At 37.6% G+C, this 18,371-nt stretch overlaps 1 protein-coding gene across 2 annotated transcripts; it reads right to left on the reverse strand.

The window, feature by feature from the left end:
- RBBP4 (RB binding protein 4, chromatin remodeling factor) lies at window positions 1-18,169 on the reverse strand. 2 transcript variants are annotated; one of them, XM_006196937.4, is made up of 12 exons: window positions 18,019-18,169; window positions 17,308-17,455; window positions 14,331-14,476; window positions 6,969-7,142; window positions 6,612-6,727; window positions 6,334-6,494; window positions 6,112-6,238; window positions 5,889-5,966; window positions 4,297-4,373; window positions 4,133-4,190; window positions 3,933-4,043; window positions 1-978 (listed from the first exon to the last, which is right to left on the reverse strand). In XM_006196937.4, the coding sequence occupies exons 1-12, from the start codon at window positions 18,032-18,034 to the stop codon at window positions 913-915; spliced, it is 1,278 nt and encodes a 425-aa protein (XP_006196999.1). In that variant the 5' UTR covers window positions 18,035-18,169; the 3' UTR covers window positions 1-912. The 2 variants fall into 2 exon arrangements, with proteins under 2 accessions (XP_006196999.1, XP_006197000.1); XM_006196938.4 differs by having other exon boundaries at window positions 17,308-17,452; window positions 18,019-18,163.
- Window positions 18,170-18,371: the final 202 nt, after the last annotated feature.

Here is an 18,371-nt window from a genome sequence, read left to right on the forward strand (position 1 = left end):
TTATGTAGAAAAGCAATTTATTCCATTATAAGCACTTACACAGTTAGTCATGGAGAGTAACAGGCCTGCTGGTGAAACAGGTCACCCAGAATAAGAGACGGTATCGAACTAGTGGTCAAGGACTAACTCCTAAAAAAAAAAAAAAGCAACTCTTATCCAGGATTAATTTAATTTTAAAAACAAATACAAGCTATCAATTCACTCTTCTCAACTGGACAGTCTACCTGTGGTATAACTGTCAGGTAAAAACATACATCTTTACAACTTGGTGGTCCCAAGTTTTTTTTGTTTTTTTTTTTTAAAAAAACCATTTCACAGAAAGGAAAGAATATGAAAACAGCTCAAGAAATACACTACAAGCAAAAATATATGGGGAAAGAAGAACACACAGTTTTGATTTAACTGAAGAAAATTAGAGGGGACTGGTCTATTTAAGAAAATGTGCATCCTGGAAAGTTAGGTGTGAAGATTTTAGAGTAGGAATTTATATGACTTGAATCTTCCCTATTTCCTGAATAAAAATGACATCTTGCAGTATTTATACTTCATGGCTCAGACACCTACCTCACTTGGCTCTATTTCTTACTCACTCTAGCCTTTCCTTAAATGAGTCTGAAAAACTTGGGGATATAGCATAAGAAGAAAAATAACCACACACAATATTCCCCCTTTGACCTCTGTTACTAGAAAATTCCTGAAGAAAATTTAAATATAAGTCTGTGGCTTTGCTGAATCAAGCCCCCCAGTTAATATTTAGAAAACACCTTCTGTTTGAGCTAATAACATTGTTGATGGAACTTATTGCAGAGGGATAACCAAACAAAGTCTGTGTCTCAAAACCAGTGTTATATCAATCTCAGGGTTGAGAGGAAGAAAAGGGGAGTCTAAAATCACAAGAAGTGCAGACATTATCTAGGACCCTTGTCCTTCTGGATCCACACTTCCTTCGGGGTCTTCATCATTATAAATGTTCTCTGCCTGCCAAAAACAAGAAAAAGAGAAAAGGATACTGAGCAAACTGAAAGCCGTTTCTTTAAGTTAAGTTTTCAAATACATGAGGCCAGGGAGACAGACTGTGGGGCACATCGTCTGTTTTAACTATTCAACTCTGCAGTTGTTGCATGAAAGCAGCCACAGACAACCTACAAATGAATGAGTACAGCTGTGTACCAACAGAAACACGCAGCTGGCCACAGGCCAACCCCCTGGATTAAGATATTCCCCCAAAACTGAAATATGGGTACCATCTGCCTTTAACCAGACATTATTTAGAACAGTCAAAAAGTAAAAAATAATACAAATGTTCGTCAACTGATGAATTAAAAAAAGTCATATACTGTATGATTTCATTTATATTAAATGTGCAGACAGGCAAATCCAGAGAAAGTACCTTTATGACTGCCTAGTACTGGGTGGACTGGAGGAAAATGGGAGTGATGGCTACCTCGGTATGGGGTTTCTTTTGGGGGTAACTGACTGGTGATAGCTGGGCAATTGCGTGACTATACTAAGTATCACTGAATTGTACATTAAAAAAAAAAAAAGACAGAATCCCTGGCCCCCCAGCAAAATCTTGTTCCAAGTCTCAATCTATAAATATTTAAAAAAGAGAAACTGCTCTTGTATAAAATAAACTCTACTTCTACTACTTGATGAAATATCCACACCACAAGCATCCTAAATATAGAAACCACTTTTCCCTTGGGCAAAATTTACTGTTCTTAGTATCTACTATGCATAAATCACTCGGGTAGGTGCTACAGAGGATGGAGTCTTACCTTACAATCTGACTACAGGGAAAATGTATACAATTAGGAGATGTAGTCTCGGGGGAAGGTATAGCTCAAGTGGTAGAGTGCATAATTAGCATGTACGAGGTCCTGGGTTCAATCCCCAGTACTTCCTCCAAATATAAATAAATAAAAAAACCTAATTACCTCCCCCTCATAAAACAAACTCAAAAAAAGGAGATGCAGTCTGAAAACAAATCTATAATGTCTTTTCCAACAACAGGCTCAATCCCACAAGCCTGTCCTAACTTCAGAGGCCAGTGTTAAACCCTGAGTGCCCACGATAACCAAGCACTTTTGCCCAACTTGAGGGGTTCCCACAACCCTGGCTCAGGATTGATTTCCTGGAATGACTCACAGAACCCAGTAAAGTGCTTTACTGGTTTATTATAAAGGTTACAACTCAGGAATGGCCAAATGGAAAAGATGCATAGGGCAAGGTGAGGGAGGGAGTACAGAGCTTCCACACCCTCTCTGGTGACATGGAAATAGTCACCAACCCAGAAGCTTATCAAATCAAAAGCTTTTTATGGAGCCTTCCCTAGAGTGTTTACAGGGGGCCCCTAAGTCACCTCCTTAGCCTAAAACTCAGGCTTGGCCAAAAGAGGCTTCTCATAAATAGCAACAGAGACTCCTACCACTCAGGAAATCCCAAGGGTTTTAGGAACTGTGTGCCAGGAACCTAGACAAAGACCAAATACTACTTATTCTACCACAGTAATTCCTAAAAAACAAACAAAAAACCCAGAACAACTGAGCAAAGTAACAACCTAAACTGGAGATGATGGCCTTGAAGGTGACATACCTTCATCTACAATATTCCCATGGCAACTGCTAAAATACTTTCAACTGATAGGCTATCCAAGGTAGCCCACTGCACTTTCCGTTAGAACTCTTTAATTTTTATGTAAATTCTGTGTGGGTGTGTTACAAGGGAAAGGGTAGGACTTTCGTTAACACATGAAACATCCTTATTATAAAAAATTACAATACAGAAAGAGATAAAAAGAAACCAAGAATTTCCTAAATATACCAACTACATTTTAGCAAATAACCTTTTATTAAGTAGTCACATATAATTAGATATAAGACTAGATACCCATATTTGAATATGAGGGATTCTATCCTGCTGTTCTATAATCTGCTTTCTTCCTATTTAACTCTGAGACAAGTTTCTTTTGAATTCTTTTGACTTATTAGGATACTGTCATTTAAAACTTATGTAACTGTTTTTTAAATTGTGGTAAGAGACACTTAACAAGAGTTACCATTGTAACCATTTAACTATGCAGTTCAGTGACATTAAGTCCATTCACATTTTGTGCAACCATCACCACTACCCATCTCCAGAGAGCAATCATTTCTTATGTTGCTATTTATCAGACATTATAGTTATTTTTATTAAATTCCAAGTACTCTGAAAATTCAAAGGATGATCACCTTCAACAGGGGTATAAAGGCAGGGAATGTTTCTGCAATCTAAGGCAAGTTTCATGGAGAAATGGTACTATTATGCTGTGACATTGTGGTAGGAACTATGCTAGGCATGTTCACAAGTCATTTCAAGGGAATGACCATTCCTTAAAGAACTCAAATGCTTGCAAAGATAGAGAAACAAGAGGCAAGCCAACAATTAGGAGGTTACTACAACAGCCTAGGAAGCAGTATGAGAACTTGACCAAAAAACTAGGGTGTGGAGTTGAAACAGGAAAGTTTGGGTATGTCTGTATTCATAACATGAGTATAGATGGGAGAAATAGTGCAGATAGACAATATAAAATCTGATAAGTAAACCAGACCTAGAGGTGAATAGACAATGGAGGGAAACTTACTGAGTTTTCAAGTTTGGTGAGCTGGGGAAACAGTGGAGCAGTACAGAAAACAGAAAAGTCAGGAGAAAAGAAAGGGAAGTAAGGAAAGGGAGGAAAGAAAAAAGATCAGCTTTGTTTAGCTGAGTTTGAGATACCAGTGGGACAACTAGATAGAGTAAGCAGTTGAAAATGATAATGTGCAGGTAAGCACTAAAGACACACTCAGGGAGTAAACTGAACAGAGCTGCCAGTTGTACTGATGAAGTAATATAAATATGAAATGATACTAGGTCTCATTTATCTGAACTTGCCCAAATAACTAAACACTTACCATTTGCCACACTTGCATGATATTATCTTCTGATACAGAACAAATCACCCAAGGTTCATTGGGATTCCAGGAGAAATCAGATATCTTGGCAGTGTGACCACCATGAATAAACTGATAGAGGAAGGAAAACAAAGATGAAAAGCAGATAGAGGACAATAAATTACAAACTCTTTCGGTACTGCGCAATATCTGTAACATACCAACAACTCTGGTGGCCCATCTTCTGCATCTTCTGGAGACTGTTCCTCTCCAATTTTACTAGCACAAAAAGATTTTTAAAAGTTAAAACAGATTTACCTTAAGTAACAAATTCTGGAAAGTGTAAGAAAATAACTCAACAAAGAGTAATTAATATAAGATTTACCTTAAATCCCAGACATTCAGCCTGCGATCAGTACCACTAGAAGCCAAAATAGTCTCATTGTGAGGTGACCACTGAACCTATACATAAGAAAAAGCCATCAATTAGAAAACTGAGGAGAAAATACCTAACATTATATTTAATAATTTAACCCATTATTAGCCATAGCTTATATTCTATATTATCTTGCATTTTTTGAAGATTTCATCATCTATACTTATTGTCTAAATCTGGCCTCTAGCTAAATGTCATCTAGTGCTGACTTAACCTCACACACACACACACAATAATTATTTAATAAAGTACTTATAATGAATTCAGTATTATACACAGGACCGATTAAAAACAACTCCTTACAACAATGATTTTACTAAATTTAGCCACTACACATGCAACAATCACATGACCAGTACTTAAGAATTTGGATACTCTCAGCAAGAACCTCATTATAAACAAAGACAAAGAGAGTGAAGACAAAATATTCACTGGAGTAGGCTGAAGAGTAAAAAAAATAAGGTTAGGAGATTAAGTGTATAAGGGTATGGCTCACCTAGGGCCGAGTTCAGATGTCACATTCACACACCAAAATTAGTTTTGTGATTACCCTTTGGTATGTAATATTTGATGAAACAATCTTTTACTACAGCAGTTTCAAATGGGTTCTTCTTCATTATAGAATTTTAAGCTCTTTGACAGTAGACTATAATGTACTCCTCACAGTGCCCTTGCATTAAACTTTGATCATAATGCAACAATTCTTTTTTTCCTTTTTCTTTTAAGTATAGTCAGCTTATAATGCTGTGAAGCTTTGAGCATAATGCAACATTAAAAAAAATTTCTATATATATTTTATTGAGGTATAGTCAATTTAAGATGTTGTGTCAGTTTTTGGTGTACAGCATAATGCTTCAGTCATACACGAACATACATATATTTGTTTTCATATTCTTTTTCACCATAAGTTACTACAAGATATTGAATATAGTTCCCTATTCTATACGGTATGAACTTATCTATTTTATATATATTAGTTAGTATCTGCAAATCTCGAACTTCCAATGTATCCCTTCCCACCTCCTTCCCCTCCATAACCAGTTTGTTTTCTATGCCTGTGAATCTGTTTGTTTTGTAAATAAGTTGATTTGTCTTTTTTTTTTTTTCAGATTCCACATATAAGGCAACAATTATTTTTTGAACTGAGTCAGAAGGCTCAGTATACACAGAAAGCTTAATTAAACTGATGAGGCAGAAAACATGGAGCCAGTACTTTAGGCATGAACTGTGAAACTGACATAGCAAGTTATGAAAGATAAAGGAATGGAAATAAGGGAAGAGATAAGTGTCAGGAATAAGGTTGATAAAATAATCAGGCACTAATTCTTAGTACTTCAGGAAGGTAGGTGACCAATGACCAGTCTGAGAAGTACAGACATAATGGAGGCAAAACAATGCCAATTCCTATACAAATTAGCATAGGCATATAGAAGATTTTTTTTTTAAATAGCAATGGGATAAAACACAAGTGTGCCCACTTCCACACTCAGGTTTTCCTTAAAAAAGAAAGAAAAAAAAAACTGGGAGCATTCATTTCTTACCTGGAATATTTCATCCTTATGTGATTCAAAGGAATGCAACTTCAGTTTCAGATTTCTCAGATCCCACAAGGCAACAGTCTACATACAAAAAAGAAAGCAAGATCAGTAGATGAACATATTTTTTTAAAATGAGAACACTAAAACGAAAAAACTATAAGACCTCTGTGTATTCAAAAGAAGGCAGAGAAATTTCCTGTTTTCTTGTAAAATAAATCAAACTGACCTTGTCAGCTGATCCTGTGGCAAGAATGAACTCACTATATGGATTGAAAGAAAGGCAGTTCACTTCAGCAGTGTGAGCATCAACTGAGTGGCTTGGTTTCGAAGTATTGTTTGAACGAGTATCCCAGCTTTAGTAAGAAGAAAAAATATGAAAAAAGCTCGAAATGGGTAACTAAATATAAAACTTAGATAACATATTGAGAAAAAGATGGATTCTACTCACATCATAAGTTTCTGATCATCAGCAACTGACCCAAACAGAGACTCATGGAGCAGATGCCAAGAGACGTCTTCTACTACTGCTGTATGCCCTGTAAAGATGGTCTTCGCATCCACAACTTTACCTTCCTTTGGAACAGCACTGATGTCCCATAGGCAGATGGTCTTAAACGTAAAATTAATTATTATACAAAAGAAAGAGTCTCATTTCCCCACACACCCCAGAAAAAGAACCAACTGATAACCAGCCCATATTTGCTTCAAAATGGAAAGGATACGCACATGGTCATCTGAAGCACTAAGTAAGTGCCCACTGAGATTTGGGTTCCAAGAAAGCCCATAGCCTTCCTTCTGATGTCCACGGAGACGCAAGTCTGGGTTGCACTCTCCAGAAGGGTCTGCAAAGTAACAGACACATCAAGTCTATCCAGCCCACTGCTTCTTTGGATCTACTAAGCATAATGGAATTTTGATCACGAGATCTAAACCTCTTAATTTTTATAAGTAATATAGACCCATTATGATCAATATATAATGCTTAAAACTGCACATTCTGTTCTATGTAAAACATTTTTTCCCACCTAGAAAGAAGGATGAATACCCACACACATCAATATAAATCACAAAGAGGGCAGGTACCTGGTTTAGAAGGATGTTTCGTATAGTCAAAAACAAGAACATCACTGGATGGAGTCTTTGTTGCAATGATGCAAGGGTTCTGGGGCATATAACGTGCCCTGTTTACTTCTCCTTCATGGTTGATCTTGATTTCTATTTCAATTTTTCCACTAACTGAGCCAAAACCTCCGAATTCTGTAAATAAGATAAACTGCAAATGAGGACAAAGCAAGAGCTACTCTGTCCAAGTATGATGCAGGCAAGATTTTCAATCAGCAAACTAGTCTAATACTAGAAGCAATTTAGAGACTTATTAGCAGTACAAAGTGCTTTCACACTCCTTATTTCATTTGATTCTTACCACAACCCTACAGAGTAGGGAAAAGTTACTGCCTCCAAAAATTTTACATGGGAAAAGAGAAACTCCGATGACCTATGTTAATTTGTTCTTGGTGACCTGACAATAGCAGAACCTGAATCCTTATTTTTCTGATCCCTATACTGGTACTCTTTCCACTATATCTACAATGATTCTAGGTAGTTATATACTAGTAAGTATTATGTATTACTATCTGAAAGTAAGGAACACTACTGACTCTACTTCAAAATTTCTCAGTAAGTGGCTTTGAAGCCTCATTTAAACTATCAAAACAATGTGCTGAATAAATAAAATCAAAGTTACTACTTTAATGAATATCAAGTACATGGTGTGCTAGGTACTAAAGAGTCCCTCTTATACTATTTGAAACTTTACATTGGGATGACCTTTCTGAAATATCGCCACTGTATCATCTCCCCACATCCTTTCCCTTAATCTGGTGAGGAAAAACAGAACCACAACAGCTGTTTCCATTTTCCTGACCCGCCCTCCCCACTTAAACTTGCCAACCAGTGTCCTTGGCTGAAATAAACCAAGTAAGCAAGGACTAGACAAAACCACTTTTTATTCACATTTGACTACTGAGTGCACTTACAGAGTTCTCCCAAGTACCATTATAAAATGTGTAACAACGTAATTGGTGATTACGTAAATCCTGGCAAAGCAATATATAAACAAAGGTAGTTAATGATTAGTTAAAGAATTATAGAAAGCACAATGATGAGGTACCTAAGTAAGAGTCAGACCTTGGCCTGACTCTGCCACTTACTATCTTGGTGATTTGGTGAAGGCTTTCAATTTCTGAGCCTCAAACACCTTATCCATAAAACAAAGTTGTGAGAGTAACTTGTAGATGAAAATGCTGTCAACAGCACTGTTATACAAGTGTTATACTTTGAAGGACAAAAATCTTTTCAAAAAGCAGAGATGTAGTTGGGTAATAAGGCTGGCAGATTAGAGAACTTTTAACCTCAAAATAACTTTGTAAGTTGAAGAGCAGTGTTTCAAATAAGTTAAAAACCTAAAGTTCAAAATAGAATCTAAAAGGGAAAATAACCACATTAAACAAAAACTTCCCCCCAGAATTCTAGACCACAAGCATCTATAATGTAAAAAAAGAAGGCAAGATATGGTATGTGATCTCAAAAATCTTTTAGTCCTAACACAGGGAGATAAACACACAAGGATGACTATGACGACTGTGACGACAACAACAACAAATGCCAGAAAAGCGGTATCAACAAGGGAAGAGCAAAAGCTGGCATGGAGCCCATAGAAAAGGGGTACTCATTACACAATGTGGGGGGGTTATTCAGGCATCAGCTATATACTAAACAGAGGGTCGCCTGAACAGTAGTTAAGGCACAGTATTAAGAAATTAGCTTAGAGGACTCAGAATTGAGGTTTATTAAGACAAGTATTTATTTGAAAAATAATTAGGGATTTCCCAAGTTGAAGCTGATATGCAAAAGGCCAAATTTGAAGTAAGAAAGATTAAGCTATCAATGTACAATAAACTGAATTATATCAAATTCTAACTATATTCCTATTTTGTTTGCTTTTCTCCATGTAAAACACTATTTAAAAAGACGAGATGTAATACAATAGAGTAAAAAATTTTTTGATGAATTTTTACATATGCATACATCAGGGGACCTACCACCCAGATAAAAATATGGAACATTTGCAGTCTCCACCCCTCTCTGCTGGGTGCTACCGTATCCTTCCCAATCAATACTATCCCAAACTAGACAACCAGTATTGTGATCTCTACTACCATGCCACTTTTTGAGACCATAAACATTTTCATACTAAAAAGAACAAGTGCTAACATCTTGAGTCAAATACTCAATTATTTCATGATTTAGTAATAGTTTACTACACATAGTTCAGACAAAAGACTACAGATTTAAAAACAAAACCAATTCCCCAAACAAGTTGCTGAAAACAAATTTGTTGATATTTGAAGATCTTGGTAAGAGTCTGAAATAAAATTTTAAACCTCACCTACTTCCAGGGCTTAAAATATGACTGTAGCCAAGCTGAATCTAACATAAACACACAAACTCTTTTTAATGTCAAAACAGGCCTAAACCAGTTTTTAGTTCTTTCACGTTGAAAGATCAATGATCTTTGGAAGCTGTCTGTCACCAATTACCTCAAGCCAAATGGAGTCAAGCAGATGGTAATCAATTACAAAAGTTCAATCTGAGCATTCAGGACATTTCATTTGAGGACAAGGAGGGACTGGGAAGCTCACAACCATCCAAGAAACTACTTTCACCCTTGTTGAGACCATATGGAGATAACACCTGACCACCTTTAAGCACTAAGCTTATCCAGTGATCTGAGGATAATTTGGAGGAGGAAGGAGAGGTAAAAGGAAGAGAAAAGAAGGAATGGGAGGCGATATGCTATGTAATTATAGGGCAAGTTACAAAACAATTATGAGCATCAGTTTCCCTGAGAGGATAACACAGGGTGATTTACATAGTCAAACAAATATATCATACATATTACTAGTATTTTTAATAGTTTCTCTATTATTAAGCATTAGTAAGGGGGATAAAGGTATTAAAGGTATTACCAGAACATAAAAGCAGCCCACAGGCGCCAGGACATTTTCAAGTCTAAACACAAAAGGTCATAGTGGGTGGTGGCCCAATTCCTGGGAATCCCAGCCCCTTTACCACGGTGGTTGGACTGGTCCTCCCATTTGTTAGTATACGAAGCTACCAAGCCCATAAAAACGTGGCTGCCCTTTTTGCTCAACAAAAAAGCCATAAAAGCAAACTGGTTTGATGCCACTCAAAAAATGCAGTTACTAGAAAAAGATTAGAGTGTCCATGTTAAAAGATGCCACTTTAAAAACCAGCGAAAACATATGTGGAATCTAAAACATAATACAAATGAATACACAAAACAGAAACAGACTCACAGACATAGAAAACAAACTTATGGTTCCCACAGGGGAGGGGGTGGGGGACGGGGTGGTGGTGGGGAACAAACTAGGAGTATGGGATTAACACATAAAAAACTATTACAAGTAAAACAGATAATCAACAAGGACTTACTATACAGCATAGAGGATTATAACCAATATCTTGTAATGAAGAAAAAAAAAACTCCCAACAATTCACTATGTTGTACACCTAGAACTAACACAATATTGCAAATCAACTATACTTAAAACAACAACAAAACCAAACAGTGAAGAAAATGGAATAGTCAGCAAATGACAAAAAAAAAAAAAAAAAAAAACCAAAAAAAACCCCAAAACCCGTTAACCACTCAGAAAAGCTTGGATTCCTATTCTTTATGTAAATCTAAAACAAATACCAGAAGGATTAAAGTTTTAATGGTCAAAATATAAAAGTACCAGAAAACAACAGCTAGCTTTAAAATTCTTGGAATGCTGAGGGCCTTTCAACAGAATGACAAAATCTGAAGGACAACAGAGGAAAAGTTGGATAATTAAAAAGTCACCACTTCTAAACTAGAACAAATAATCCTAAAATTTATGTGATATCACAAAAAGACTCAGAATCGACAAATACTGAAGAAAAAGAATGAAGCAGGAGGAATAATCCTCCCAGACTTCAGACAATATTAAAAAGCGACAGTAATCAAACAAGTGTGGTACTGGCACAAAAACAGACAGATCAATGGCACAGATTAGAGAGCTCAGAAATAAACCCACACACCTATGGTCAATTAATCTTCGACAAAGTAGGCAAGAATATAAAGTGGAGAAAAGACAACCTCTTCAGCAAGTCGTGTTCAAAAACTGGGCAGCTACATGTAAACCAATGAAGTGAGAACACTCCCTCACATCATACACAAAAACTTAAAATGGCTTAAAGATTTAAACATAAGACAAGACACTATAAACCTGGAAGAAAACATAGGCAAAACATTCTCCAACGTAATTCTTAGCAATAATCTCCTAGGGCAGTCTACTGTGGCAACAGAAATAAAAGCAAAAATAAACAAATGGGACTTAATTAAACTTATAAGCTTTTGTACACTAAAGGAAACTATAAACAAAATAAAAAGACAACTTACGGAAAATATTCGCAAATGATGCATTTCCAGAATATACAAACAGCTCATACAACAACAACAAAATAACCGAATAAAAAAATGAGAAGACCTAAATAGACATTTATTTCTCCAATGAAGACAAAAAGCCAATAGGCACATGAAAAAATGCTCAATATCATTAACTATTAGAGAGAGATGCAAATCAAAACTACACAATCACTTCACACCACTCAGAATGGCCATCATTAAAAAGTCCACAGACAATAAATGCTGGAGAGGGTGTGGAGAAAATGGAACCCTCCTACACTGCTGGTGGGAATGTAGTTTGGTGCAGCCATTATGGGAAACAGTATGGAGATTCCTTAAAAAACTAAAAATAGACTTACCCTATGATCCAGCAATCCCACTTCTGGGCATATATCCAGAGGCAACTCTAATTCATAAAGATACATGCACCCCAATGTTCACAGCAGCACTATTTATAACAGCCAAAACATGGAAGCAACCTAAATGTCCACTGACAGATGACCGGATATATATACACAATGGAATATTGACCTGGAGATTGTCATACTAGATGAAGAAAGTCAGAAAGAGAAAGAAAAATACTGTATGATATCACCTATATGTGGAATCTAAAAAAAAAACAAGAGACAAATGAGCTTATTTACACAACAGAAACAGACTCACAGACATAGAAAACAAAATTACGATTACAGGGGGGTGGCTAGGGAGGTGATAGAGAGATAAATTGGGGAGTTTGGGATTTGCAGATAGTAACTACAATACATAAAATAGATAAACAGCGAAGTCCCACTGTATAGCATAGGGAACTATATTTAATATCTTGTAATAACCTATAATGAAAAAGAATACGGAAAGGAATATATACATATACGGATAAATGAATCACTATGCTGTACACCTAGAAACTAACACACCATTGTAAACTGACTATACGTCAATAAAAATGTAAATTCACAGCTTCTAAACAGGACTTAAGATTATAAAATAAAATGAGGAAACATTATCTACAACCTAGTAAGTTAGGGATAACTTACCTTATACATAGAGATAACCCAAGAGCAAAACATGAACAAAAAACATGAATAGTCAGCTTAAGAGAGACAGACAAGAGACAAATATTTTTTAAGTAAGTCCAACATCCCAAATAACTTAAAAAGCAAAGTAAAATAAGAATGTAGTATTAAGTCCAATGTTGGCAAAGGCGTGGAGAAACAGACATCAATACATCTGCTATTGGTGAAATTCTTAGTTTTTTTGGAGAACAACTTAGCAGCATTATAGTTGAAAATGTTCTTGCCATTTGATCAGCATTTCACTTAAAAAAATTATTCTACAGCAAAACTATGCAAGATGATGTGTAGAACTTTTTGAAACCAGAAGATTGGAAATCACTTAAATGTCAATAAATAAGGGATGATTAAGTGTGGCAGAGTATACAGCCACCAACAGGAGACAGGTCTCCATATGTCCACATAGAAAGATGTCCAAGATACATCAGGCTGGAAGAGCATATTCTATGCTGTATCCCCAGTACCAACAAAAATGCCTGGTATATAGTAAGTACTCAACATATCTGTTGAATAAGTGATCCAATAAATGGGATAGATAAGTCATTCAGAAAACTACCAATTTAATGGTGATCCATAAAAGACAGACATATGGGGGGCAGGAATTCAGTTTTGTATTTGCTTTTTTGATTTTTAAAAATAATTTTATCACCAGTTGGAGTATTTGCTTTGTGCCTAAATAACCAAAAATCCTATTTAAAGACAATTTATCTTCACTTAGTAAAAAGGAAACAGGCTCAGAGAAGCTAAATGATTTACCTCCAAACGACACAGTTGGTGAGTAGCACACAGGGTCTCAAGCCCTAGTCTTTTATTCTTAAATTTTAGTGTTTTTCCTCTTCCATCACTGATGCCTACCCAGAGAATAACTTTGTAGTAACCACATCCTATAGTTCACACACTTGGGTCAGTGACATAGAATCATGTTTGCTGACCTTTATCCTAAGAGCTTACTTTGCATTCTGCATCACCCTAAGCTAAATATGGAATGATTAAAAGATTAACCACATGCTATAATCCTGGCAAAAAATTGGAGCCCAAAATAACTTTGATAAAAGAATGGATTCTGCTCATCAGGAGAAATGTATGATAAAAAACATTAAACATTCATTTTTTCAGAGCACAAATCTCAATACTGAGAGCCTATCTGTCCTCTACCTCTTGGTTATAATTGGAGCTCAAGGACAACAATAAAAGAAACTCACTCATTTCCACCTCCTCTGAAAGGGAAAAAATATTTCAGGAACAGTCAAACCCTTTGGTTCTCTCCTAAAAATAGGGTATAATTACTCATTTAATTTTTATATACTATATAGCAAATGCCATGGTTAAGTCAATTTTACCACTTAAACCTGGAATGGGTAATTTAAGCCAGTGTTTCTCAATCTTTTTTGTTTTTTCATTATTGCCCCTCTAAGAAACCTTGTAAGACATTTTTCCTGACACGCTGATGAAACTGTAATACCAAAGATATCCTGTGTATTTGTCTACGTTCGCTATGTGCAACTATGCTTTAAATAATTCAAAGAATGTTTTCAACCCCCCAGGGGCAGTATCACCGATGTTGAGAATGCATCATGCACAGCAATAATATATGGTGGGTTGGATTTTTGCTCTAAATTCTAGAAATTTCTCCACCATCAAATTTAGTCAAGGAAGGTTTATAGAAAAGGTACAGAACCAAGTATGTGTTAAGTATGTATTGACACTTAATGTATACACTGCCAACTCAGGCTTTCCAAAGCTTAGTATCTTGTTTTTAACTGGAGAGGCTACTTTATCAAACTATACACACTCACACAATAATTCAAAGATATGAAAGTATCACCCATATATCATTCCTTCTTTCACCTATAAGATTCCTACCTCCTTTTTCACTGTCGTAGTGTGAAGCATCAAACTGAGCATCATCATTAGGGAGCTGCACGCTGGCTATCACAAGGTGGTTCTGTTCATCCGATGTGTGTGTCCCCAGGACAAGTCGATGAATGCTGAAATCTTTCCCTTCTGGTCTGTAACAGCAATATATGGTCACTATTCAGATTAGTAAACTAAAAGAGATTATGAAGTCAGTCACATAAATGTGTGCAAAAGGCACTATTCTAACCAGGTTTTGAGGAAAAAGTCATTAAAAGCCACATTTCTTACTTTCAATGTATATTCCATGGAGCTGAGTATAAGGACCACATAGCACTTAATTTTTTAAGTATTTTTTAACTTGGCCAAAAGTTTACAATTACTTTTGGGGAAAAGTGTAATAAATGGAATAAAATATGAATTAACGACTCACCCTTTACAATGGATAAGAAGGAAAGAAAACAATTGTGGGTATATTAACATTTTAGGTTACTTCATTAGATCAGTTTCATTAAAAGGGAAAGGAAATAACATCAGGTAAAGTAACTGTTCAAATACCATGAGAGCACAAAGATGATTAAGATGGGATTCCTGTCCTCAACCTGGGACAATTAGACAGTCTTATACACAAACAGTTAGAATACAAGTCAATATACACTTCATGAAAGATACCCAAGAGTATGGAAGTTTAAGTAAGAAAGGTTACTTCTGGAATGAAGAAATGTTCTTGAAAGAAGTGACACTTTAGTAGATCTCAAAATGAGAGATAAAACCCAAGGGAGGGTGACAAGGGCTTTGGAAGACAGTATTCCAAGAAAACTGAACTGAGCAAAGGAGAACGTTAAGCATGTCAAGCACTTTACATACCGTGTATCATTTAAACACCGTAACAAAACATGAAGTACTATTCTAATTTAAAGATGGCTTGGGAAAATTAAGCAATTTGCCTAAAATCACACAACTACTAAGAAAAAGAACTAGGACTGAAGTCCAAATCTGATTTTGAATGTGGGAAAACACAGTGGGAGAGGAGGCTAGAAAGCAGATTAAAGTAGACTCTAAGGTACTGAATGCCAGCTTAAGGCACTGTATACTGTAGAATGAAGAACCAAGAAAAATTTCTAAGAGACAGCATGATTTGCGTTAACACAGAAGGATTAATTTAACAGAGGTTCTTCAACAAGTGTGGCATCAGAAACAGCAGCATTAGCATCATCTGGGAACTTCATGCAAATTCTAGGTCTCCTACAGACCTAATGAACCAGATACTGGGGGGGGGGGGTTTGCAGAGCTCAATAATCTGTTTTACAATCCGTCCAGCTGATTACAATGAATGTTAAAATCTGAGAATCCCTGGCCTAGATGGGAAAGATGCTGCATAGGTAAAACTGATCAGGGCTTACAAATGGCCTGACAAGTGGATAAAGGGGAAAAACCTACTAAGTGTAAAACCAAAGTCAACTATGATAAAGGGAACTGGAAACAATAAACTACAATCGTGTGTTTTTTTGTTAGAAAAAGAAAACTAATACCAAAAAAAGAACACATAAAAAACAAAAAACAAAACAAAAAAACACTAGACATTAGGGATGGCAAAAAACCAGAAAACATTGTTATATGAGTAGAAAAGCAAAAGGAAGGATATTTGGACCAATGTCTAACAATCCAGAAAAGTTTATTTACCTAAATCTGTTAAAAGTAGAAAGTTACTAAGACAGTAGAGACTGCAGCCTTGGGGGAACTTAGTCTTATTCACTGCTTTCCAAACTTAGCTAATCACATTATATGCAAAGTTTTTTAAAAACATGGGTTCCCGAATGATTTAGTAGGTATGGAGTGGCCTGTATTTGGGATCCACTGGTCCAATATAATTTAGCACATAACCACAGTAAATCTGGAGCTATTTCTCAATTATTCTACCACAAGTTCTTAAATGGTTTCAACTACTACTGAGAACCCCTGACAGAAATTACTCCACTTATCCCGAACTGAAGTAATTCTGATGATCAGCTGAATATGGGAACTCCTGGTCATGACAAAGCAGCTTCCAACTTTAAACTTCTAAACATTAACTAAAATCTCAGGACAGGTTTCCCCATTTTTTAAAATGCTACTGTGAAGGCAGCAGGCTCACTCTTTTCAATAACATTTATATAAATTCCTATTACTTGTTGAGCTGAACCAATAGCCTAATAGCCACATTTTGCAAATATCTTGACTTCTAAAGACCTGAGTTTTGAAAGAATTTACTTTAATACACATATAATTTTTAAATGTTATTCTAACTAGCAGAGTTTCTTTTTCCTCTCTCCCTTAAGGGAGGTACTGGGAATTGAACCCAGGACCTTGTGCACGCCAAGCGTGCATTCTACCACTGAGCTACTCCCTCCATCACAAAGTTTTATAACAGAAAATTCACTATTCCCATAGGCACACTGGTTTTGCTAAAATTTTGTTATGTAAATTAACCTTCACCTTTCACTGTCACTTCCTGAAAGCCTTTCCTGATACTCCCAAGTTGAAGTAATTTTTCCTATCTCGGATCATTTTATCTTTGCTACTTTTATAATCATACCTGCCTCTTCAACTAAACTTGAAGGCACGTATCCTGTTACACTCGTCTTTGTATTAACCAGGTACTATCAATGACTGTGAGATTCAAATGTCTTGTTTAAAGAACTGGACTCATCATAATACTTTCTGAAAGCTAATAAACGTTACATTATTATTTGGTCAACTAGTTATAACATGACTACTCAATTCACTATCAGGAAAAGAAAACAGCAACATGTTCTCTCTTATCAGGCAAATTAACAAAATAGTTTCACACTTTGCCTTACTTTTTGACCTAGAAAAAAAAATGTCACCAATAGGTTTTGATCACGTGCCTTCCACGGGTGACTGGAGAGAAGAAAACAGGGAAAAATCAATGCGAGAAATCTACAATGAGGACACAACAAAATAATGTTCAAGTAATTCTTATCACCTGGTTACATCTGGAAGCCACTGTGCAGTTAGGCTGGGCCACTCCAGAGCATGGGTCATCACCAAATCGTAAAGAAAAGGGGTGTTCTTTTTCCATATTTTGTACTCTTCGTTGATCACACGTTCCTCTACTGCGTCATCAAAGGCTGCTAAAAAATTAAAAACAAATTAAATTAGCGAACACAAATGGAAACCGAGTAAACACTTCCAAAGCTACCGGCATGGCTCCCGAGCCGATTCTGAAATGGAGAGCTGTCTAAATCCGCCAGAGGCGCAAGAAGCAACGCCGCTCGCCAACTCCGCCGGGCCGGAACGGCTCGGGTCATCCCGGCCAGACTCCCTGTTAGCCGCTCAGGCGACGGCGCCGGGCGTCGGGAGCACGCAACCGACGAGGAGGCTCTAGCACCGACCCCTGCGAGGAGGGAGCACTGCAGGGAGAACCAGAAGAGGCGGGTAGACCGACAGCGAGCGCGGGGAGGGACCAAACACCCGCCGGGGCCCCCACCGCCAGCCTCACGCAGCTGCGCCGGGCCTCTGCTCCCGAGCAGCTGGCGCGCCGTTAGCCCGCCCCGCGGGGCGATTTCTCCTCACGCCTGCGATGGCGGGAACGGCACTCAGCAGAGTCCGGCCTTCCCTCACTGTTAGGCCGTGTCGAGGCAGCGGCGCAAGGCTGGCACCCCTCGCTCTCTTGGGGCGACCCCAGCACCCTCACCTTCCTTGTCGGCCATGGCGGGTAGGCAAGCCGAGGGGATCCCGGCGTTGAGCGTTGCGGGAGGGGCGGGGAAGCTGCGGGCGCTCGCTGTGCGCGCGCGGCCTCTATTGTTTCCTGCTGCCCCTGCGTGAGGGCCGACTCGCGCACCTTCGCGCCAACACCGGCCAATCGGAGCGCGCCGAACGGCGAGGTGGGCGGGGAAGCCACGTTCGCAGCCTATCCAGATGCGTGGAGTCGCTGGTCGCTGGGCTGAGGCGCGCGCTCCGCCCCCGCCCCCACACGGCCCCGAGCCGACTTCCTTCGATTGCGCGCGCGCGCGAGATTGGTGGGAGTGCGCCCGCCCAGGGTCACGT

This window comes from Vicugna pacos, chromosome 13 (assembly GCF_048564905.1).
Source record: "Vicugna pacos chromosome 13, VicPac4, whole genome shotgun sequence".
Classification (NCBI taxonomy): domain Eukaryota; kingdom Metazoa; phylum Chordata; class Mammalia; order Artiodactyla; family Camelidae; genus Vicugna; species Vicugna pacos.